Source organism: Gouania willdenowi, chromosome 18 (genome assembly GCF_900634775.1).
Source record: "Gouania willdenowi chromosome 18, fGouWil2.1, whole genome shotgun sequence".
NCBI lineage: Eukaryota > Metazoa > Chordata > Actinopteri > Blenniiformes > Gobiesocidae > Gouania > Gouania willdenowi.
In genome coordinates, this window is record NC_041061.1 from 24,952,998 (window position 1) to 24,978,362 (window position 25,365).

Genomic DNA, 25,365 nt, shown 5'->3' on the forward strand with positions numbered 1-25,365 from the left:
AGTGGCAGTCACGCCAGTGGTGTCTGTCATTGTGTCCTTGGGCAAGGCACTTCACCCACATTGCCTAGTATGAATGTAGTGTGTGAGTGAATGTTGGTGGTGGTCGGAGTGGCAGATGGCTCACTTTGGCAGACTCTGTCCCAGGGCAGCTGTGGCTACAGTTGTACTTTACCACCACTAAGTGTGGAGTGAAAGAATAATGCCTTAATTTTGTAAAGCGACTTTGAGTGCCTATGAGAAAGCGCTATATAAAATTGATGCATTATTAAATAAAGCCTAAGACCTACCATAAATATGACTACTTAAAGGCCGTTGTAAAAAGGTAAGTCTTTAGGCTGCGTTTAAAAGAATCCACAGTCTGTGGAGCTCTCAGATGGTCAGGGAGAGCATTTGACAGTCTGGGAGCAGTTGAGCAGACGGCTCGATCACCCATGCTGCACACCTTGGTTCTGGGGATCTTCAGGAGGGGAGCTTTGCCGGAACGGAGGGTGTGTGAGGGGGTCTGGGGGATGAGGGCGATATGATCATATTTGCGCAACCCAATCAGGATCCTAGCAGCACTGTTTTGGATGTATTGAAGCTTGCAAATGCTCTTGCTTGGGATCCCGATGAGGAGAGCATTACAATAGTCTATCCTGGAGGAGACAAAGGCGTGTACCAGTTTTTCAGCATCGGGCAGAAAAAGTGTGGGGTGGCGTTTAGCGAGGTTCCTCAGGTGGTAGAAGGAGTTTTGGCATATAAAACAACCATAAATGATGTGCATATAAAGCACAAAACAGCTGCTCCAAAATTAAAACAGTAATTTTTCAGCCTTAGCACAGTAATGTATAGTAAGCTGTGCATATTCCAGGTGCACATTCTGCTGTTGAAAATGCTTATAAATGTGGAAAAACTAATTCACAGCATTTTTCTCAGCTACACAATGCTAAACATATCAGGTTAATGAGCTGCTGTTAGCAGTGACTCAGCAGCAGCAACAGGCTACATATTTACAACAACATACCGTGCAATGGTTTGGCTGATCTGTCCCTGGATAACAGTCACAGTCCGTTAAAATCCAGCCGCAGTGTTAGCTTAGCTTCACTGATGCATCTTTTGGAGACAAAAATAATGCGCCTATTTCCACTCTGAGAAGCTTGTCCTGCTCTCGCATTGACTCGCCATGATTGGCGCACGTGATGTAAACAGAAACACGCTGACAATGCTTCTTCTTCTACTGTTTTACCGTGTTTGGCACGGGGTCCCGCAAAAATATGTAGCACCACTGTACACAGGAAGTACACTGCTGCTAGCAAAGTAATGGACAAATGCACCATATTGTAACGCAACGGCGTTATTTCTTTAGAAGAATATTGCGATACAGTACTAGTTACTGTCAAAAGTGATGACACTGATTATGGGGGATGTTTGAACCTGATGTGGAGTGCCGACCAGCATGGCTTCAGTTTTGGAACTATTGAGTTGTAGGAAGTTGAGATTCATCCACACCTTAGTCTCCTCCACACAGGTTGTCAGTGTGGCTAATGATGAAGATGATGAAAGTGCTGTAGGGGGTGACGGCTCCACTCTGATGTAGAGCTGCGTGTCATCAGCATAGCAATGGAATGACACGTCATGCTTGCTGATTACAGGGCCAAGGGGGAGCATGTATAAAGTGAATAAAAGTGGGCCAAGGACAGATCCCTGACGGACACCACAAGTGGCCGGCTGGGTAGAGGATTTAACGCCACCAAGGTCGGCACACTCAGTCCGACCTGCCAGATAGGCCATGTCGAGAAGACCAACGGTGGATTGCAGACGATCCAGGAGGATGGCATGATCTACTGTATCAAATGCTGCTGATAGGTCAGGAGGACAAGAAGAGATGGACAGCCAACATCCGCTGCCATCAGCAGGTTGTTGGTGACCCTTACTAGGGCTGTCTCGGTGCTGTGAGCTGACCGAAACCCAGACTGGAATTTCTCAAAAATGTTGCTGTCTTTAAGATGGGTTTACCTTCTCTAGCACCTTGGAGAGAAATGGGAAGTTGGAGATGGGCCTGTAGTGCCCCCTGGAGTGTGTAGGGACGTCCACATGTTGTATTAAGTTGACACTGCAGTTGTAGTAAGTCGGATGCAGGATGACAGGAGGGAGTGTCCACATGAATGTTCAGGTCTCCAAGAGTAACCAAGTTGGTGGATGTTGAGCAGAGCGTGGTAAGGAGGTCATGTAACTCAGGGATGTAACGCTGGGTTTGTTTGGGAGGTCTGTAAATAACCAGTATTGTCATGGGGTAGGGTGGTTTGCACTTTGTGGCAAGGCACTCGAACGAGGAGAATTTTGACAGGGGGAGAGGGGTCAGTTCCAGTTCGCCATGGTGTAAAATGGCCAGACCACCACCACAGCCAGTGCTGCATGCTTTCTCATAATAGATGTAGCCAGGTCGACAGGCTTCATTCAAAGCTGAGTAGACCTCAGTTCGATGCCAGGTCTCACTGAGACACATGATGTCAATCTCTTTATCCAGAATGTGAATAAGGCCGGCTTTATTTGTGAGGGATTGTGCATTAAAAAGTTCAATTTTAACAGTGGTTGGTGTTATATGTCTCAGTAGAGGCCGGAGCACTTTGAAATCCGCTTTATTCTGTTGCCGGGTGTCACGAGCTCTAGCAATGTTCCCAGCGCTATTTGGTCTCAGAGAGCGAGCGCTCTGATGACGCGGAAGTAGTGCGATGGTGGGGATTGCACGACCAGGCTGTGGGACCTCATGCTCCGTGTAAACAGCTTTTCTCCGGGAGCTCCTGTGAATATACCGGGGCCGGGGTATGAGGTTTAGTTGTTTGATGGTTGAGAGAAACGCTGGAGTGCTGGAGCAGTTAAGTCTCAACAGCTGCAAGGAGGAATATTGCCGCATTTCGGTGGAGGGAGGTCTGATCCCGATGCTAGCCTTAGCTGAGCGGATGGTAGCTGGCTCGCTCCTGCCCTGGAAGGCTAACGGGGACACACGGGGGATGATCTTCGATGATGGATTGCCGTTGGACGAGCCAATGATCCTCGGCACCGGCCGGTGTACGGAGGACACGAAGGTAGGTAGGTAAAACAGCCATCTGTCAGTGTCCAAACAAGCAGTACAGCAGACCAAGCTTAAGGCTAACACAAAATAAATGTAGCTTGATATAATCAAAATAATCAAAAAAAAAAGAAGGTGAGCAAGCCTAATTGAGCGGCATCAGTCGGAGCGGCGTCAGTCTCGCCAGCGTCCCTGACATGTGTTAAGATGGGAGAGGCAGGTGCATCTTCAGCTCATCTTCTGTACAGTGGGTAAGAGTTGTCTGAGAAGCTTGTGGTATGTCTCAACTGTTTGGGGTAGTCCTTTGAACACTTTCTGTCAACCATGCATGGACTGTTACGATTCCATTGTCCACATGTGACAATGTGATGTAGATGTGGATTTGTGTCTTTGTTTGGAATCTCTGCAGATACGATGCGATCAATATCAGTGGAGGTCCTGGGTTTGTCACATTGCACCATGGTGATGAGCATATGAATATGAGGAAGATGTCTTTTTTGAGTTTATTTCACCATCACAAATGCATCCACATGTCCCAGTATGTCAAGTTTCAGAAGGTCTGTGAGAAGAGCTTCCACCTTCATGTGGAATATTCTGGCAATGATGTCTGGTCTTTGATGGGTCTGCTGACCTTCAAAAAGCGATTTTTAATCTCAGCTCAGTAGGGGTTGCAAGTGAAAGTGAGGAAGAAGTCTGGTTTGCCTTTGACTCTGATCAAGGCCATGGCGTCTCAGATCATCAGCAGTGTCATTTTGGTTCATGTACTCAATTGCTGACTTGAACTGTTGTACATATGGGTTGCACCTGTGAATGGCCTTTTGTGCTCTCAGCAAGAATTCTTCATTCAGATCACTTCATGGGAAGGATCATGAAAGTAGATCTGAGCAAAGTTGGGCATTTTACCCTGTTCAGGAAGGGGGCGGGCAATGAAATGAAAAACTTTTCCTTGTATTTGTATGCCTGGGTTGAAACCAGGATTAGCGATCTCTTTGTTGTATTGTTTAGCTTGTTTAACAAAGTTTTGATTCATGAAAAGTTCCTTGATAGCATTTTGGAAGCTGTGGTGGGATTGAGCCAGGTTTAGGATTAGTGGGATTGTATGTGAGGTCTATTTTTCCAGACACGCAACAGAAACCTTTCCTCTCCTCTTTCCATACATAGGCATTGCAGTGTACGCATGTAGGACACTCAAACAGTGAGGTGAAACAGTGAGTGTGTGTGTGAAATCACCATAAAGCTCCTCTTTAAAAAAAGTCTATGTCATCACACCGAGCAAGGTTGCAATTGTTTTTGCGTGCCTGTTCTACACGTGCACGATGCATTTCTTGATGGCACAGGGCATCTCTTGCTTGTCGGCCCTCCTGCTGCTGAGGTGTTTCTGCTGCACAGCGTGTCTACTCGCCAAGCGATGAAATCACAGGGTTTGGGGTAGATGATATAATAAAAAGCTACAGGAAAAAATTATGAAATCGCAGGAGTGCCAAAATGAAAAGGAAATTAATGTGGAAATATGAAGAGAATCAAAAATAAAAAATATACAAATGTAGTCACATCATTCTTTTTCCATTTTGTCATTGCTTTTTCTGTTTTGTCTTTGTCTTTTCCATTTGCGTTTTGACATTGCTTTTATTTGATGGCTCAAGCTGTCAAGTAAAAGCTATGTCAAAGCAATGACCCACAGCCTTTTCTGTCTTTCTGTCCAGGGTGACTAGTCGATACCTGATCACACGGTTCCTGCTTGCAGTGGCTATGTACTGTATTAGCTTTGTTCAGAGTTGGGAGGGTTAATTTAAAAAAGTAATCCGGTACAGTTACCTGTTAATCTAACAGGTAACTAAAAGCATTTATTGATCCAGAAATTGAACTGATCTTACCTTAACTTATAGGCTCAGTTTCCTTCTTTGTTTTCAAATCCCTTTGAACCTCCATCCATGGTGGTTTTTTATCAACCAAGAGTCTTCATTTTCAATTAAATCCACCGTTGTTTGGTCTCTTTTAATTTCTCTTTCTTTCTCACTCAAACTTTGGTTCTCTCTCTTTTCCTCGTGTTGATTTCAACAAAACAAATTTACCGACACTGGCTGTAAAGAGCGACTTCTCATCTTTAATAAACTGATGTTATTTCTCCGATAGAGCAAATATGAGCAGAGTTCGGTCATTTGCATTACCATGTTGCGTTCAGGGGCCCTGGGAAACCCAGTCCATTTGTATAATCCAGCCGCGAAAAGAGCACGCGTCTGGGTAAATCTGGATGTATAGTTACACTACACAACAGAAAATATGAAATTAACAGCATTTACTGTCAACAACAAACCCAGAGTTGCTTAATGGTGTCGTAAATGAACGTGATGACGTGTTTGTCTGTGGGAACCGAGTTGAGCTGGTGATCACGTCTGTTCTGCCAGAAAAGGGACAGGGAGGGGGGATTCCTGCTGTGAGCTTGAAATGGCCCGAGCTGGCAGTATGAGTAGACCCTTAGTTAGAGAAGACAAACACATACAGTGCTTCCTCAAACGTCTCTCAGTGTTTAACACTCGGAACTGATAGTTTTACAGGACAGGCAGACATCTACACTGAGCCTCTGACAGACAGTCGCTAACACAGCTGACTGTGTGTCCGTGCACTGGGGGGAGGGGGTGTTAGTTTAGTTTAGATGAGTAAATTAACACTATAACACACACACACACACAGCAATATAAACAGTGAACAAAATTGGGTAGTTACATACCATCTCAGATGGCGTCTGACTTCTAGAAACACTTTCTTTCTGTCGACGAGTCAGTGCGTGCTGTGTCGAGAGATGGCTCGTCAAGACCCGCCTTACGTTGCTTCTGATTGGTTCATTATTGTGTGGTGCCTGCTTTGGTTGGTTAGATTTAGGCACAAGGAGACATGGATTGGTCTGGGATTGGTTATCTCGGTCAGTCAATCAGAGTTACTCAAGCTACGGCAGGCCGCAAGGATCAAAGTTCATTATCATGAATAAATGGGGAATGGGGAAATATAAGCGTGAGAAATGTCAAGTGTGGCGTGTGATGTGAGAATGCGTCAAATTGCGTGATTGTCACATTCAAAGCGTGAGGCTTGGCAGCTCTGGGGATATGCTCTGTAGGTTGTTGAATTTCTACAAACTACATAGGCTAGATATGTGAAACTCTAATACACAAAGAGGAAAAATAAAAATAAAATAAAATGTACAAGTCAAGTGTCGGACTGGTTCAATAATTATGGAAAACTTTGAATTAACATTATTGTACATAGTGAACCTGGAACTACCACAACTTATTTGTCATTACTTTTAATACACCAATGCTGTAAAAGTTTTAATTAAACACATTTGGATACTAAAATGATCTCAAAACCTCTGTTCTTTTTGGTGCCTTTTGTTTCTCCTGCATCTCCTCTGTTTAATAATCACTGCAGCCACCACTGAGTGTAAAGTTTTAACAGTTGATACCTACATATTAGACATGCTTACCTTATGCACAAAAACAGGCACCACAAACAGTTCCATGTTTGATACAATTGCTAGCACATGCATGAAATTACGTATTCACATTGCACATATTCATCAAATTTAAACACACTTAAAGTATTGTGCGTGGAATGTCGGGTGCTTGACAGACAAAATGATCTCAAGTCATTGTTCCTGACACCACAGGGACTTGTTCCCTGGCAGGAGAATGTAATGACACAGGCGCAGACCTTTGGTCGATCAAATAAATGATAGTCTTTGATTTGATTGAGTTATCTGGTTTTTCATAGGTGTGGGACGATACACTGAGTTCACAATATGATACGATGTGCTCACAATCACGATACCAAACAGTTTGTTAAGAAAGAGAAACAGAAAGCAAAATGAAAAAAAATGCAGTTGGAAGAATAACCATGCTTTACATTGACTTTAACTTACAGACGTACTCTGAGTATGACCTTTATAACTCTATAGGAATATAATAAATAAAAACAAACCATAGCACATCTGTGTGTGGTTGATAGTGTGGAATTTATTTAAATCAAACCCCAATCGATGATAGATCTTGAAATGTTTTAATATCGCAATATTTTGTGGCACGGTATACCTTCCCACCGTCAGGTTATTGTGGTTTCTTGATTGGTTCAGTGACTGTTGGTTAAAACCAAAAAAAGTCCCTCCACCTTTTCTTTCTTTTCCTGGAATTTTGTCCCAAGTACAGCTCTCCACCAGGAAGTCGTCAATAAATTATTTATAATATAAACAATGCACAATCACAGGGATAGCCCTTATTTCTCCAATAACACTCAGCAGTGTGTGTGTCATTGCTGGATGACAGATCAGAGATTAAACACTGCGCAAAAAACCCAAGAATCGAAGCCCGAATATTCCAAGATGAGTCAAATACGGTGATATCCACATGGGATGGATACTCTGCCATATCCCGGAGTTCATTTATTCACGGATACTCTCCCCAACCATGATTGAAGTCCGAACATCATTAGTATTTTTATTCTGAATACTGCATTGATACTCTACCCGACCATATTAGATGTCCTACAAATGATTTCAGCAGTCTGCATATTTCAGTATACAATTCATGGCCCATAGGGTGACTCACCATACCCAGGACAGTTAAATGCAGTGTCCCTAACTTTATACTAGGTCTCTGTAAACCTTTTTCCCCTCTACACCAATTGTCTCATTAAAAATGGCAAATATACTTTGAAGATAGACTCTCAAGATAAATATTAAAAACAAAAATCACTTAGTGCACATAACTTTTATTATATCACAATAAAATTAGAACGAGGTAGGAAAAGAAACACACACAAAATTTTAAACATCTCTATCTGAGTCTTCTTCCACCTCACTCACATGCAGATAGATAGATGTTGTATCTGAAGTAGGGTGGAGTCTTTTTGAAAAGTGTCCAGAGTCCAGAGTCTGTGCGTAAGTGAGATGATCTTGGCTCGACACCTTTTTATCTATTATTACCCAGTACTTTCTGGCAGGTTTCCATCATCTCTTCTCACCACTTTGGAGAGGCAAACTTGTAAACAGTTTTGTCCTCGTCACTCACAAAGTTGGCATCGACCCCACAGAGATACACCAAGTCCTCTGGAGAGAGGACCCTCTGTCCCACTGTGACCTGTTTCTTGAAAAGCTGTGTGACAAAAAGAAAGAGAGGTCAGTATCCTGACCCTTTTTATTTCAGCTGTCCTAACATGCACGCATGATTAATTATTTATTATTTAATCTGATACGGTTCTAGGCTAACACAATGTAACAAAACAATTATAGGTCATTAAATTATGACAGTAAATGATAACAGAAACAAATCCATTGCTGTTATTAATTATTGCTTCAATTGGTTACTGATGCTCAGCTCAACAACTTGTCACAGGCAATTAAAAAGTCTTAACATTTCAAAGTGTCACTTTAGAAATAGCCTGTATACACTTTGTTTGCAGGTAATTGATAAATACCATTATCAATAAATGCAAAAGTATTGAGCACAGCTTCTCGCTGGCCTTGTAGGATTCAAAAGCCCTGTTGCAGGCTCCTAGTGAATGAAAATGACAACACAAATACCATGTTATGAACTCTAAATGTATTATTTTAAGGCATCTGAAAAGGCAAGTGATCACTAAAATACATTAGCAGACAATTACCAATTAGGTCTCCAGATTGACGCGATCAGACTTAGTTCTAACTTGGATTGTGCCCCAGTGTGGCTCAGCATCTTAAATGGCCCCCATCACAGCCAGGGTCACTTTTTTGTTGTGATCAGAATGGAATCTGTGGTGGTGGTGGTGGTAATTTTCACAAACAGTGACAATTCAGAAGGAAAGAGACAAAAAAACATACTTGTCCTCTGGCTAGAACTGTCACTGCAGCTCTGTCCATATGTATGACGGACCAAGCCCTGTAGGGATATACAGTAAATACAGTGGTGACCAAATGTGTGCAATGGATAGGAGTGACATAAATACATGCTTGGACATACAATCTAGTCATTATACATGAATACTTGGACATATTATACACCAGCGGTTCTCAACCTGTGGGTTGGGACCCTTCCACGCTATTACAGTTTTTTTCGATCGCTAACAAGCATTGGTCAAAACTGAAGTCACATGTTGAAAAACTCTAAACACAGCCTGCATATCCATCAGTCATCTCAGCTCAACAGTTACTCTCATCCCCAAAAGTGTTTCTCACCAACAAAACACTTTATACGCATCTCAAATGAAGCTCATTCAACCACAACACTAACAAATAATCTCACTTTGGAAACACATCTTGTCACTCTGAGCACACTGAATTACTAAATACTAACAACAAAGAGCAATACATGAAATACATCTTATCTTTAAGGTTTCAATGATTTTTGTCAGGTAAATCAGTACTTTATTACAAAATAAGATCCTTGCACAGAAATATAAAGATTACTGTAAACAAAAAAAATTTAATCTCAGAATTCCTCTGCATCCTAATTATAGAGTACAGTTATACAAAATACAATAATCAATATATTTAAAAAAAACTAGCTGATGTAAAAACTGTTGTTTTGCTGGAAAATTCTTCTAATTGATACTACTACACCCAGTTGTTTTAGGAATTGCATTGTTTTATTTATTCTTATTTTGTGAATATTTTAATATTAATATTTTATCTTGATGCTGGAGCTGGCAGTTCCTGGTCGATGGTTCATGGTTCAACTAGTCTGGCACACTCTGATGGTCTGCCCTCTATCCTGTTCTGATTGTCCTTCTGTTCACTACAGGCTGGGATACACTGTGCGATTTTTTTTAATCATTGCACTCAGCTCCAGCTCAAACTGTGCGACTCAGAGGCAGAGCCCGAATGTGCGCAGCTCACGATGCATGTTCTCACACTGTACGGTCCGACACTCTGACACAATCTGACTGCTCACACTGTACGTTCATACACGACACGTCGGGGTCTTGTTTCCGGAAATGAAAAAACATGTTTGAAATCCTTACGACCTACGATTGCTGATCGGGAGGCAGTCGTGAGGTGTTAATTGCTTCTCGTGACCCCATGTATATTACACGATGCACCACACACGATCTAGCAGAGACTCGCAAGATCCCACAAAATAGTCGCACGAGTCAAAAGTCGGCTCAAAATGGGCCAAAAATTGCACAGTGTATGCCTGCCTTAACTCCAACCAGTTGAGGAAGATGACTGCCACCTCTAAACCTGGTTGTGCCGGAGATTTCTTCCTGATAAAAAAAGGAGTTTTTTATTTCCCACTGTCACTAAATGCTTGTTCAATGTGAATGTTGTTGGGTTCTTTTTTTCTTGCTATGCATTTTATATTGTTATGCGCTTTGAGATGAAAGTTGAACTGAATTGAATATTTGACCAGATATGGTGCATATCAACAAAACTTGGGATATGCATCAGAAAGGTCCGTATTCTAGACAGAATCCAAAAATGGATATTTATGGATTCTGGGTATTTTCACCCTGAGGACATTGACGAAACACATACATGACAAAATCTAGATATTGTATATTGGGTTCATATTTGATCAGATATAGTGCATATAAAAAAAATTTGACAGCCAATCTGAAGTAGGAGGGCCATATCGGCATTCATCAAGACCAAGCGGGAAGGTCGAGGGCCAGACAGAGCCATGAGCACACGATCCATTGGTAAAGTAGGAACTGTTAAATGAATCTGTCGAAGCACTGGTAATAAGTGTGATGAGTGTTATATGATGAAGCATTTATCCTGTTTCCGGTTTATAACCTGTGGTCTACCACATACCGTGGTCAATAAAGTTCAAGTAAGAACCAACAAAGACAAACACAAGTTGTGCCCTCTTAACCTTTTCAGAGGGCTGAAACCAAAGATCCGAACATCCAACCTGAGGACATTTCCGGAACACATACATGACAAAATGTAAATATTGTTTGTATCCTAATACAATATATTGGGTCCGTATTTGACCAGATATAATCCATATAAAATAAACTCTGGATGTGCATCAGAAAAGTCTGTATTCTAAACAGAATCAGGATATTCTCGATTCTTGCTCTTTTCGCGCCGTACAGGGAAGTTGATGGCAACAGCTGAGTTTACTGTACATGATTAAAAAATTAATGTAAAAATGATTTCAAGTTAAGACCGAGACATGTCATTTATAATGAATACAGATATGTGTTAATGTTCAAAAGATTGACAGCAATGTTACACATATATATATATAGCTTTTTGTCCTAATGTTATTATAGCGTGTATGCTGAATGGGTGTGTCATGTAATCAAACTGGTGTATTACACTGTATTACAAGCTTTATTATTGCTTACAGTTCTCATTTGTACAGTATTTGATGGGCATCTCCACCCAAGCCATGAACAGCAGAGGGGTCAACAACCACTCATCCACACCTGTGAGCTCACACCCAATGAAGACACACCCTGTTCCTATCACACAGTTACTTATTTACACACATTACAACACCAAGTTGTAGTAGTAGTAGCAATTCAGCATCTAGGACCCCTAACGCCCTCACACCCATCCTTGTCCTGTATAAAAGCTCAGGTTTCCCCAACCCCAGTCTAAGGATAACTAAGTCTTAGTTATGGAGAGAATAAAGTTCATGATTTTGCTTCTGTGGATGTGCTGCTACAAGGAGGCAAAGGCAGAGCTAAGGTGAGCAGCAGACTTAAAAACTGGTTACTGTATTTCATAGTGTACAAATATGGTACACAAAACAGGGCTCTTTCATATATGTCTTCTGATCAAAATCCTTTTTTACCAAATTGTCAAATAAATTAAAAAAATTTAGTTGGACACATTTTTGAATTCAGTTGAACTTTTTTTTAACTGCTTCTGTCTTAAGTTACAATACAGAGATTACTTCTTACTGGTTCTATTTATTATTATTATTATTATTATTATTATTATTATTATTATTATTATTGTGCATTTTATTCAGTTTTCATCCTATCTTTGTTTGCATTTAGTCTTGTTTTCATCAATGAATAGTTAATAACACAGATAAGGTCAAACAAATATTCTAATATCAGATTTACCAACACAATAAGTAGCTGATTTCAAAGTTGAAGGGGAAATATTTTATTCAAATAAAGTAAGTTTCTTCATCCCATATTGGAAAGATTTATATAAATTCAGTGTATCCTATGAACTTGATCAGCAGTAGCTGTTCCCGTACAGTGATCAAAATGAGTTACCCAAATGAGCAATGTGTGAAAGATAAACTGAATATGGAGGACCAATAGTCTTTTCAAAGGTTAGATCTGCCCAAGGAAGTGAAGTTTCGTACATCTCTATTTAAGACTTAGTCTGAACCGTCAGTCCAAATGTACATGTTTATACAATTAATTTTTTTTTGTTTTTCTGTGATAAACTCCATGTTACTTTAGAATTTGTTTAAAGATGTTACTGTTTGTAGTTGAGCCTTTTCAATAAAACTAAATCAAAATCTAAGGGTAAGGGGGATTTTTAACCTCTTTTTAAAACTGTTATTTCCCTGGCTATCAACTTTTATCTATTCTGCTTTTTTCCTCTCTTTTTGATCTTAATCTCTGTTTGATTGTTAATTTAGTCTGTGTAGCACTTTTTTACCTCTTGTTTGCAGAATGTGCTATGTAAATAAAAAAGGTTCTGACTGGACATAGGAAATGCTTATTTGGTCGTATATTTAAACAACAGTACTCAGAGTGTAAACCAAGCCCAGCACCAAATATCTTCTTTGTCAGATTTTATGCTACCATGATCATTCAAACTTTAAAGGCTTGGAAGACATTTCTATCGCCATTAATAATCATACAGTAGGTCCAAATGTATAAATGTTTCCCCCCTCTCCCCCTTTGTTTTTTGTTTATTTTAATTGTGAGGAAATGCACAATAATAACACATGTCATAGACTCTTCTATGGTAAGGTCTATCTTTAAGTACTTTAACCGTAATCCTGCTAACAGTAAAACAAATAAATAAATAAATAAACGTCGGTGAAAATATAACCTCCTTGGCGGCGGTAATATTCATCTTGTGTTCATCAATAAAGGTACCGTATATTATGCAACAATATATTGTAATATTAAAATGTAAGAAGGTCTATCTCCGATGGTAAGAGTGGTATTGTGATATTGTGAGGTGGGGCGGGGCGCTGTGTAGACTGTTCCAGTTTGACGTTTTAGAAAAATTGTTTTTCTTTTCTCTTTTTTAATATTGTCTTTATGGCTGTCACAGATTGTTTTTGCATTCTATTTGCAGAGTGGCACTTTTTCACTTAAAATTGGTCTAATTTATGTTATTGTTTATTTGATTCTATTTATATTCCTATTGAGTTGAAAGGTTTATACCATGAGTAAGTATTACAGAATGACCAGTGTTAAAGTTTAATAAAAACATGACTTTTTATCCAACTATAATTTATTTTCTCTCCTTTCAAAATATTATTATATTGTGAGTGAGCCCATTATCATCTATCGTGTCCCACCCCTATTTTGTGTTTTACACCTGTGTTAATCCATTGTTAGGTTGAGTCTGTTTTTCTTGATCATCTTAAGTTTCTTCTTTGGAAATGCTTTAGATGCAATAGTTAACCTTTGTTCCCATTTGTTTTTGTTTTTTTGTAGCCAGTGGAAAGTTCAGCGTGAAGGTAAGCGTGGTGTACTTACGCTCACACAAAGCTGGGACAGCCTCAGCACGTGATTCACTACTAGCACTCTGTCCTTCTTACATGGCACATTGCCTGTAATCATTTAACTATAGGATCATAAGCTCTCAATCACATGCTTCGTGCATTGCATTTCTGCCTTGTTGTCGATTATGTTTTTTTCAAAGTCAAGTTTATGGAAGAAGATTAGGGCCACTGAGAAAAAAAACAGCAACCGGAAGAACAACAACAAAAATGTAATCATATGGTTATCTTTTTTTTTTTTTTCTTTCAATTTTATGTCTTAACCTTTTTTTTTTCTAGTCCTGTTTTTTTATTTATTTATTTATTTTAATTTTTTATCTGTTCATGTTTCAGGACGCCTGCAAGTGTGTGTAAGAGGAGCTTGCAGGCGTCCTGAAATAGTAATGAATGACAATGACAAAAAATAAAATAAAAAAAAACAGGACAGGAGAAAAACAAGATTTAAAAATGAAAATGAAGACAAAAAAAAAAAACAAGATTAAGACAAAAAAAAGACCATAACCATATTTTTCAGTGACCTTAACCTTCTTCTGTACAAAATTCAGAAATGTTACATTAAAGTACCAATAGTGTGCACGAGTGTTTTTAAATTGTTACACATTCCTTCATGTTCCCATTTTTGAATTTTTCTGCTGATCTGAATGCAGATGTTAATGAATGTCTCAGATGAATTGATGAACTAATTAATAGAAATGTAAAGTTTAGTGCTAGGTGTAAACATATTTACAGATGTAACTATTACAATTGTCACGGCAAATTTGCGGTTGACCTCATTTGGAGACATGATTTATTGCTCTGGTTGAATGATGGAGTCCAGGCGAGGCATTGATGATTTTATAAAAAAGATTTATTATAAAATAAAATAAAAAGGAGTAAAAAAGAAGCTTCCATCCTGAAAGAATGAAAGGCAAAAGGCTCGTGGCAGAGCAAAAAGGCAAGACCCACTCTAACTAACAGTTTCACAGCTTAAGCTTTTATACAGATAACAGAAAAAGTTCCACCCTGAGGTGAGGAGAAGGAGGGAGTCAGATGCCCAACAGTGGAAACATTTGAGGATGATGAAGACGTGTATATTATGAGGAAGATTGGGCCCCACTCTTATCTATCCTTGATAGTGTGTGTGTGCATGTATATCTGCATGTGAGTTTGAGTTTGGCCTTCAGCAGAGACTCTGTGTTGCACTGAGTACAATACGATCTGTACTGTTTAATCTAACATGATTCAGCTGTTCAAAAGTGCAAAGAGTAATGGAGTCATCATGTATTAAAACATGACAAATTGTACACATGAACATACATTTGACGATATGATGATGAATATAAAAATTGCCATAACACAATACAAATGTATTTGTTGTAATTCTGGGCTTATTTAATCCGTCTCTGATTCCTTTATCATTCTACTAATATGTGTGTGTGTGGAAAATAAAATTGAAACACACATTTGTCATATTATTTTGCTGTCTGTACATTAAAGATGATGTGTCATGTTTTCTTAAATATTATGTTGTGCACATGTCAACAGGAGTGCTCACCTCCTGTGATTTTAACAAGGACAGCGAGCCATTCTGCAACTTTACACAAGACACGACAGATAACAATGATTGGATTCGACACCAAGGTCCAACTCCGACGCCGGGTACTGGTCCCAGTGGGGACTACCCCGATGGAAGTCAGTATCTATATGACGGAAACTTAATTCATTATACATATAGCCATCTTCCTCAATTTGGTTATTAAAAACACTACCAACACTTCTTCTGTCCCGTCTCTTACAGAGGGCTTCTATATCTATCAAGAATGTGACAATATGTCTAATGGACAAAAGATTCGTCTGCTGAGCACCACCCTGTCCACATCAGCCTCTCAAATTTGTGTCCAGTTTCATAATTTCATGTATGGCTCTGACAACACGAATGTGTTGAGAGTTCTTTCAAAGACGGGCGAAGTAGAACTGGAGGTTTGGAAGAAGACTGGCATCCAGAGTCCATCCTGGTTAAAGGCATCAATCACTGTGTCCAAACCCAGCACTGATCCCATGACTGTAAGTGTTACCCAGAGGTCGAAAGAGTACAAAAAAATCTACTTAAGTAGAAGAAATGTTACTTTGATTAAATTTTACTTAAAGTAGAAGTAAAGTTAAAATTTGTGCACTTCTAAGCGGGTGGGTCCACAACCTCCTCAGCAGTAATAGCTAAACTTACAAAACAGCTTAAAAACGTTAGCCTGACAGTCAAGGATGCATGAGGTTTGTTTGTCAAATACATATGTAAAAGCCTCGCTAGAAGCAGATCTAGCTATCCAAACAGCGAAACAAAGATCCAGAAAGTCCACAGACTCCCAAAGAATATCAATGTCGTTTACTGAACAAATCTTTTTTGTGAAACTGCAACAATAAAAAAAAAACAAGACAGGTAAATGTAAGTCTTGTGCTAAAATAATAATAGAAGGCTATAACTTGGCACATTTACATATAAAAGAACCAAATTGCTTCTGTTAGCATAGCGATTAGCATTAAAATTAGCATACAGTTAAACATAGGGATGTAACGATTCACTCAACTCCCGATACGATTCGATTCACGATACTGGGTTCATGATACGATTCTCTCACAATTTGGAAAATACTGTATTTTTTCCTTTTATTTTTCATTGTCAAAAGAATTCCTTGATAAACTATTAAAAACAATGCAATTTAACTAAAAATAAATCTTGAATGAAATCAATAAAGGTATAATACAAATGAAAATGAAGCCTATTAATTTAAATTCTAATTCTATAATAAACAATGCAAAACTGCATAATAGTTCTTTTTCTTTTAAAAGTGCAACTGAAAATGTAATTTGTGCCTTAAAAATTGAAAAAAAAACGTGATTGTGCTGATTTATGTCATATTTGTTTGGACCAGCAGAGGGCGCTGGCAACACAGTGGTCGGTTGGCATGCAGTGGAGAAGAGAAGCTATGCTAGCAGACAGAGCTAATAGAAAAACGTGACTTTTACAGATATACAGATATTCAAGTAGTATTGCAGATATTCTTTCGGTGGATAGCACTCTCTGCTGGTTAAAAAAAGTACTGCGATTCAATTTTCAGAAAATCGATATCAACCGTGATACCTATTAATCGATTTTTAACTGCCTTGCAATTAATTGTTACATCCCTAGTTAAACACATTTAAAAGCACATCAATAAACATCCTGACTCTCAAATGTGCAACTAAAGGTCAATAAATTTAGTGTGTAATCCTTTTCACTTTGTAATACTTACAGACAATACTTAAACAAACACAAAACATAGGAAAAACCAGGAGAGTGGAGCTGCCATGTACTGCAGTGAGATCATTCTGAACAACATCCTGTTTGAGTTCTTCTTCTACTGTCTCAAATAAAACGGACTTAAAACAACCACTAGATGGCGCATTTTACCAAGCAATAAACATAACACTGCCCACAGCGAACATAACAACATATATACTACTACTGAACAGTACTTTATGACATGCAGTGAAATAGCATTTGGGTGTGAAGGTAAATAATAGTAAATGAGCATTTAACGACAACCTAATGCTATATAAACACAGCCACAAAAACAAAGTTAGCTCGCTAACATACCTCTGCCCAAATGATCGCTACAGACACGGGCATCAGCAGACTCTGCTCCTCCCGACCACAGACGTAGGTTTAAAATCCACTTTTTACGGCGTTGTTCTGTGAACTTTTTACATTTCTCACCTTTGTGAATGACAATTTTCGGTACTCTATAAAATCTATTTTCCTTTTCTCGGTTAGAAAGAATGGAGCAGCAATAAACTACACAAAACATGGGTATTTGGATTATTTCAGATGGCAGATTCTCAAGCTTCACTTCCTGCCCTCCATCTGAATTTTTCGCTTTCGCTTTGTCGCGATGCAGCAATGTGAGTGACGTCATGTGAATCAACAGAGCAGGCCATAGACATATACACATTCTATTGGCTGATCCTAACAACAGCTCTAGGGTACTTTCAATAGCACAAATGTAGAACAATTACACCACAGTATATTATATCTATGGAGCAGACTCCCGTCCGTGCAGGGTTTATTTTACTCTGTAACGGAATCTATTTCCAATGTAACGAAGTACTGTTACTTGAAACAAAATGTTCTCAAGTAAAGGTAAAATTACAGATTTTAGAAAGTGCTCAAAAAAAAGTAGAAGTACACAAAAAAGCTACTCAATTACAGTAACGAGAGTAAATGTAATTCGTTACTTTCCACCCCTGGTGTTGCCACATCACTTCACTAGTTACCGTCTAAGAAAAGAACAGAGAGGCTTAAAGTATGTGCTATGATAGGGGATGGAAGCTTATTGCATTCACAGAAGAAAAAAAAGTTTAGTTTTTTCTGAGTTGATGAGATAAAAATAAGTAAATAAAAAAAATTCGCCCCGTTTTTCTGTTTTTACAGGAAATATTTTTAGTTTTTTCTGAAATGATGTGATAAGTAAGGGAAAAACCCATGCACTAATCCTGGCTACTCCGTATATGTAACACGTTAATAAACATGCATTTTCAAAAACTAATGTCTCTGGGGTCGCCAGACATTTGTGATAGCAAAATGGGGTCACGACTCGAAAAAGGTTGGGAACCTCTGATATAGCCTATTATTTTTATTATTATTATTATTATTATTATTATTATTATTATTATTATTATTATTATTATTATTAACAATAATAATAATAATAATAATAATAATAATAATAATGAATAAAATTAAAATAATTGTGGCTGGATTTATTTATCAAAGTTTCATATACAGTTACAGGAACTGAGGGAACAGACACATTTCAATAACATTGACATGTTTATCCATCCGAGGTCTTTTATAACTGTATAATACTATAAAATAACTTTTTAATTAAATACTTTATCATTGATAAGGGTGTATATGTGTGGCTAAGCCTCTCCTGATAGTGACGCCCCCGGACAAAATGTTTAAGAATCTCGATATCCTGAAGTTACTCTCATCTATGGTCCCTTTCCCATTCAAACAGAGCTGGGATTTGGTTGAGTGGAAAAACTGATAATGTTGCTGAAAAGCACTTGTACTTGCTCTTCTTTGACGTGCATAAACACCAACAAGAATGATTTTACAGTACTCATCAGTTTTTTATTATTGGCAAACAGGTTATAAAACTGTAAAATAAACTTGGAGGTGAGTGAATGCTGAGGTTAAGACAAACAAGGACAGTTTTATGATAATGTGCACGAGTTAAATCATGTTGAAAAAGTGTTCAGCAGCTACGCCCTGAGCAATAAACCTGACTATCATATTTACATGCAGATATGGAGGTGGTTTGCTCACTTTCCAAACAGGTGCTCTCACAAATAATGTCATCTAAGGTTCTTATATACAGTATTTGATTGTGTGCTATGTTGAGTTCACTGAACATAAAGACAGGATGACTGAAGCAACAACTACATTACTTTACATTTTCATTAAAGATAAAACAACATTAAATTGCTCCAAATGTCTAAAATCAATCAGAAATAATGTTTTCCAGTTTAGCAGCTACTTTTGATGAAGAGATGTTTATTGTGAAGTTTAGACATACCGACAACAGTTTCAGTTTTGTTTATTAAATGTGTCTATTTAGATGAAATGGACTAAACAAGTTAACTCAAAGAATTGAGATGACTAAAATAAATCTATATGTAAATTCAAGATTCTCTAGAACTCAAATATTAAGTTTATCACTTGTTATGTCAGGGTTCCCAGCTGTCCATATGATGGTGATTACAGTGAAGTTGATAAAGTTTACTTTTCTTAGACATGTACGTGCAATACTAATTGTAAGGGAGGCCTGGTACCAAGAGAATACTAACACAATCAAACTTTTAATCTAATAAAATAAAAAGCACTTTTTGTTCTGTAAAACAACATTTCAACCTGAGGAATGGTTCTATTCAAAAGAAAAAGTTCTATATTAGCCATCATTTAGTAGCCATCCTTTCTCCTCTGATGACCAAAAGCATTTAGCAACAGCTTAACATCTTCACTACTCACAAAGGCTACACACACACATTTGTATCACACTCATTCTAAAGTTTCACCTAAATTTCCAGGTTCTCCTATAGATTCCTGATCCAAAACCTTACTTTCCTTTTTTTTTATTCAAAAATTACATTATACATCTTGTGGCATTCATCTCAAAGTCTGCAAATGTGTATTCCTCTTTAGAAATGATTAATCTCAAATTGAAAACCCAAATACTCTGCTTACTTTAGTAACATTTTGTTGAAAACCTTTTCTCAACAATTAATGTCATTGTGCTGCTCAGACCCTCATTACCTATCATAGCTATGGAAAAACAAAAAGTGTTTATTGTAATGTTGTATTTTCTCATTTGCAGATTGTGTTTGAGGCACAGAGAGGCTTTTCTTCATCCTGTGACACAGCTCTGGATAACATTGTTATCAGCCAGGGAGCATGTCCATGTGAGTAAAAATACACACACACAGACACACACTAACTACTATTTCTAATCCGTTGCTGTTTGGTCCTCAGCCTGTATCACTGGCTGTGACTTTGACACTCAGGGCGATCTGTGTAGCTGGACGACTCACACAGACAGTCCAGATGTGTATGGCTTCATTCAGTGGTCAGGACCAACTGAGACAGAAGGCACTGGGCCTGATGATGACTTCTCCAAACCTGGATGTAAGTGTTTAATCGATGCACAATCCAATCTTTCTTCAAGTTTCATGTCTGCAGAGGTGATAAGTAACGAAGTACAAATACTTTGTTACTGCATTTAAGTAATTTTTTTTGGTATCTGTACTTTATTGAGTATTATTTGCTGGATGATGCTTTCCATGGACTGAAGAGCAAAGTTACAGGAAGTGATGGAAAAGACACATTGCATTAGGGGGAAAAATAACATTAGGTTTGAAAGTTTATTAAACATAATTTTTATTTGTTTATGTTGTTTCTACATTATGAATGTCTGTGCAGCAGACAGAGAAGTCCACCTGCCTCCAATTTAACTTCCTCAAATGTCATTTTGTGCTTCTGTGCACTCACATGTCCATGTTAATTAACACAATGTTCATTTAAATAGGGTCTCAACCACATTTATACGCACACCTATATGTGCTGCAATGTCAGTGAATTCCTCACAGCAGGTGAGAAAAAAGCACCACCAAATGATTTAAGGACGCAGCTGGTTTACCATCCTTTATTTCAGATCTTAGTGAATACGCCCCAAAAGAGTCTTTTTGTTCCTATTGTTTTCTTGTCCCTGCTTGAAAAAAAAAGAATAAATCAAATTAAATAAATTATTAACCTAATAAAAATTCTACTCGGCAATAAAACTGATTCTGATTCTGTTTTGTCAGAACAACCTTCTAGTCTGGGCTGAAAGTGAAAGCATGTGTTTAGAAAGTCATTAAATTTCTCCAGTTTGATGACAGCAAGCCTTTTTTCAATACTGATGTGGTTCTCAGATATGTGAATAATGTGAGCTTTTAAAATTTCATCAACTATAGCATAACATTGTCCAAATCAAAAACTCTGCATCCAGAGGATTTTTATGCAACATTTTTAAGCAGGTAAAACACTTTACTTGAAGTTTTATGCATAAGGCTGACAATACGCTGTCATTATCTGTCATTACCATGGATACGGTGTCATGAAGGCTGTCATTAAGTGTCATTTGCTAAATTATGACACCTTTGCAGCTATGTTGCCATTTTTTGGGTTAGGTGGAGTGATCTAGTGGGGTTAGGGGTAGGGTTAAAGTTTGGGTAACAAACGGCAATTAATGACAGCCTTCATGACACCGTATTCATGCTAATGACAGGTGTAATGTCATAATAATAACTGCGTAATATCAGCCTTTATGTATAAAAATTAAATAATAGTGTTACCAAAAGTGGACTATAACATTAAATACAATCAGACACCGTAGACATTACCACTAAGAGGAGTGAGTAAAATACTTGTACAAGAATAAGACTAAGGTTTATTCACAGTTTGTTGATTGCTTTTCATATTTTAATTAGGTTTATTAATTATTTTGTTTGTTCTCACCTTTACAAACATAGTTGGCATGTACATGTTGATGGATTCGCTTGATTACATCGCTGGAGCAAGTGCTCAGATCCGAAGTCCTCAAATTAATCCTTCTTCTGGATGTTTGGATCTTACCTTCCATTATTACTTGTATGGTACCAGTGCGAACATGCAGCTCAGTGTCCACACCATCACCGCAGGTAAAATTGCCAAGCATCTCATTTATTTGCAATGGATGCCACACAAGATTTGGATTGGTATTAACTGTCTTTGTTTACCAGGAGGAACTGTTGGACCTGCTCTTTTTACTGTAAGAGGAAACCAGGGTCAGAGTTGGAAGCCTGCTGAGGTCAGATACCAGGGAAGCACGAATATTCAGGTAAATAGTGGACTTATTTTGTCATTACCATCTTTATATTCATGTGAGAGATATTCAATATTAGCTTCTTTTTTTAGATATCCAATATGCAGATATTGTCCAACGCTAAATACGCGATTTCCGAAATTGACCGACACAGACATATACATAGAGCCCCTCCCCTCCAACCTAATTTATGTCACAATATATACTGTATATCCATGGAATAAACCTATAAAAGCCTATAAAAGCCTATTAAAAGCAGGAAGTGAAGGTGAGGAGGGAGAACAAGCCAAGATGGCTCCTGCAGCACACATGGACAGGGAAATGTCTGAGCAGGTCTGAATTGAACCCCTTGATGGAGTATTTGTTTTGATGATTCTCTCCTTGTTTTTGCTGTTGTTTAAAGAAGGACTGAAAGCAGAAAAAACAAGTCCATTTATTTTCCACCACGAGACAGCACTGTAACTCATTACCAAATTATATTTATTAACACAAAGCTTCTTTAAGAACAACCGCACATTAGTGATACTAATACTGATGTCAACAGACATGACATTTTATGGCAAATAGTGATTATATTGCTCATCTCTAATTTTTGTGTGAGAGTTGTCTTACTTGTTACACTTTTATGTATTACAGTTTGTTATTGTGGGTACATATGGAGAAACTTCCCTGAGTGATATTGCTGTTGATGCTGTATGTGTCACAGCCTGCACGGGTAAGGAACAAAACTAAATACTCTTTTTAGCATTGGAAATACCAGTTAGCATATTTTTTTTCACTTTTCTCTTTTTGTAGCTCTGCCAACTCCATTACCTACACCTGTAACATCTGCACCAACACCTGGACCAAGCACACCTAGACCAACACCAGGACCAAGCACTCCAAGACCAACACCAGGACCAAGCACTCCAAGACCAACACCAGGACCAAGTACACCAGGACCAACACCAGGGCCAAGCACTCCAAGACCAACACCAGGACCAAGTACACCAGGACCAACACCAGGACCAAGCACTCCTAGACCAACACCAGGACCAAGCACTCCTAGACCAACACCAGGACCAAGCACTCCTAGACCAACACCAGGACCAAGTACACCAGGACCAACACCAGGGCCAAGCACTCCAAGACCAACACCAGGACCAAGTACACCAGGACCAAGCACTCCTAGACCAACACCAGGACCAAGTACACCAGGACCAACACCAGGGCCAAGCACTCCAAGACCAACACCAGGACCAAGTACACCAGGACCAACACCAGGGCCAAGCACTCCTAGACCAACACCAGGACCAAGCACTCCAGGACCAAGCACTCCAAGACCAACACCAGGACCAAGTACACCAGGACCAACACCAGGGCCAAGCACTCCTAGACCAACACCAGGACCAAGCACTCCAGGACCAAGCACTCCAAGACCAACACCAGGACCAAGCACTCCAGGACCAAGCACTCCAAGACCAACACCAGGACCAAGTACACTAGGACCAACACCAGGGCCAAGCACTCCAAGACCAACACCAGGACCAAGTACACCAGGACCAAGCACTCCTAGACCAACACCAGGACCAAGTACACCAGGACCAACACCAGGGCCAAGCACTCCAAGACCAACACCAGGACCAAGTACACCAGGACCAACACCAGGGCCAAGCACTCCTAGACCAACACCAGGACCAAGCACTCCAGGACCAAGCACTCCAAGACCAACACCAGGGCCAAGCACTCCTAGACCAACACCAGGACCAAGCACTCCAGGACCAAGCACTCCAAGACCAACACCAGGACCAAGCACTCCAGGACCAAGCACTCCAAGACCAACACCAGGACCAAGTACACCAGGACCAACACCAGGGCCAACAACCAAGCCACCAAGTAAACTGTCTTTTTTATACAATACTCCATCATTACAACTTTGATTTTTAATACTATACACATAAAAAACACATTTTAAAAATGCTAAAGTCTTATTACTACGACTAATTAAAAAGAGGCTACACATTAAAAATACTTCTACTTACAATAAAAAAAACTCCCCCGTGAAAGAATAAATTCCAGTAACATTCCTACCTCAATAAAGTCAGTAATTTTTGTCTGATTTCCCAACCTCTTATCTCTTTCTGCCTGCACAGACCCATGTCCACCGGATGCAGAGTTCATTGAGTGTGGTCCATCTTGCATTCCCTCATGTAAGGAACCCTCCACTAACTGCTCTGGCTCCTGTATCACTGGATGCTTCTGCAAACCAGGGTTTGTGTTTAAGGGAAGACGCTGTGTACCACTGGAGACGTGTGGCTGTCTAGATGAGCACAATAACTATTATGAGGTGAGAAGTTTACTATTCCTTTAAAATTCCATACTTTTATAATTATGAAGGGGAATGAGCATGTTCCATATAGTGTATAAATCCAAAATAATTCCATTGTTACAATGGCTACACTTGTAAGCCACTTGATTAGGCACAGTTGTAACATTTGTAAAGTCTCAACATCAGTCATCCAGGGCAATCATTAGCTTGGTTGTGGTGGTTTAGATAAAGCAACCTGACTTAAACACAAGTCACCACTTATCCATGTAGCTTCTTATAGGTCTCTGGGGCAGATTTGCTAAATATTTGTGGCTGTAAAAACGTGTGAACGCCACTACTTGCGCTGAGTTGAGTTTTCCATCTGTTGAATTTGTCTGTTTCAGCCTGGAGAAATTGTTTCTGGAAAGGGCTGCACTGAACTATGTCGTTGTGTGGGGAACTATACCTTGGAGTGTGTTGATAACTCCTGCGACCCTACCGAAGAGTGCCGAGATGTGAATGGTGTGGCAGGCTGTTATCCTAAAGGTATGATCAGTCCAGTCAAAGCGACTGTTTGAATATACACCATGGAATGAACAAAGGGTGTCCTAATCCAATTTTGATGACAAATATTGGCCCGATATCAGCAAAAATATGAGTATCAGATTAAATTGGCCTTAATCAAAAATCTCTGACACAAGCATGGACATTGGAAAATATTGTGGGGAAGGTTTTCATGTTCTCCGATGTTCCCACATATACTTAGTGTGGAAAAAAACTGGTCACACTTTATTTGAAGTTTTATACATAAAGCTGACATTACGCTGTCATTATCTGTCATTAGCATGAATAAAGTGTCATAAAGGCTGCCATTAAGTGTTGTTCACTAAATTATGACACCTTTGGAGCTATGTTAGCATTTTTTGGATT

General features: G+C 39.0%; 1 protein-coding gene across 11 annotated transcripts in view; it reads left to right on the forward strand.

Moving 5' to 3' along the window:
* Nucleotides 1–11,548: 11,548 nt before the first annotated feature.
* Nucleotides 11,549–25,365, forward strand: part of LOC114480673 (zonadhesin-like) — a 64,657-nt gene continuing 50,840 nt past the window's right edge. The window contains exons 1-13 of one of the 11 annotated variants that reach the window (XM_028475042.1): nucleotides 11,549–11,714; nucleotides 13,667–13,689; nucleotides 15,256–15,402; nucleotides 15,509–15,774; nucleotides 20,124–20,208; nucleotides 20,279–20,431; nucleotides 21,817–21,984; nucleotides 22,066–22,163; nucleotides 22,785–22,863; nucleotides 22,944–23,576; nucleotides 23,769–24,023; nucleotides 24,281–24,474; nucleotides 24,840–24,981. In XM_028475042.1, the coding sequence (XP_028330843.1) occupies nucleotides 11,644–11,714; nucleotides 13,667–13,689; nucleotides 15,256–15,402; nucleotides 15,509–15,774; nucleotides 20,124–20,208; nucleotides 20,279–20,431; nucleotides 21,817–21,984; nucleotides 22,066–22,163; nucleotides 22,785–22,863; nucleotides 22,944–23,576; nucleotides 23,769–24,023; nucleotides 24,281–24,474; nucleotides 24,840–24,981 (2,314 nt within the window). In that variant the 5' untranslated portion in view covers nucleotides 11,549–11,643. Of the gene's footprint in view, nucleotides 11,715–13,666; nucleotides 13,690–15,255; nucleotides 15,403–15,508; nucleotides 15,775–20,123; nucleotides 20,209–20,278; nucleotides 20,432–21,816; nucleotides 21,985–22,065; nucleotides 22,164–22,784; nucleotides 22,864–22,943; nucleotides 24,024–24,280; nucleotides 24,475–24,839; nucleotides 24,982–25,365 lie in introns of all 11 variants that reach the window. The other 10 variants (XM_028475039.1, XM_028475045.1, XM_028475047.1 and 7 more) reach the window with 10 other exon arrangements.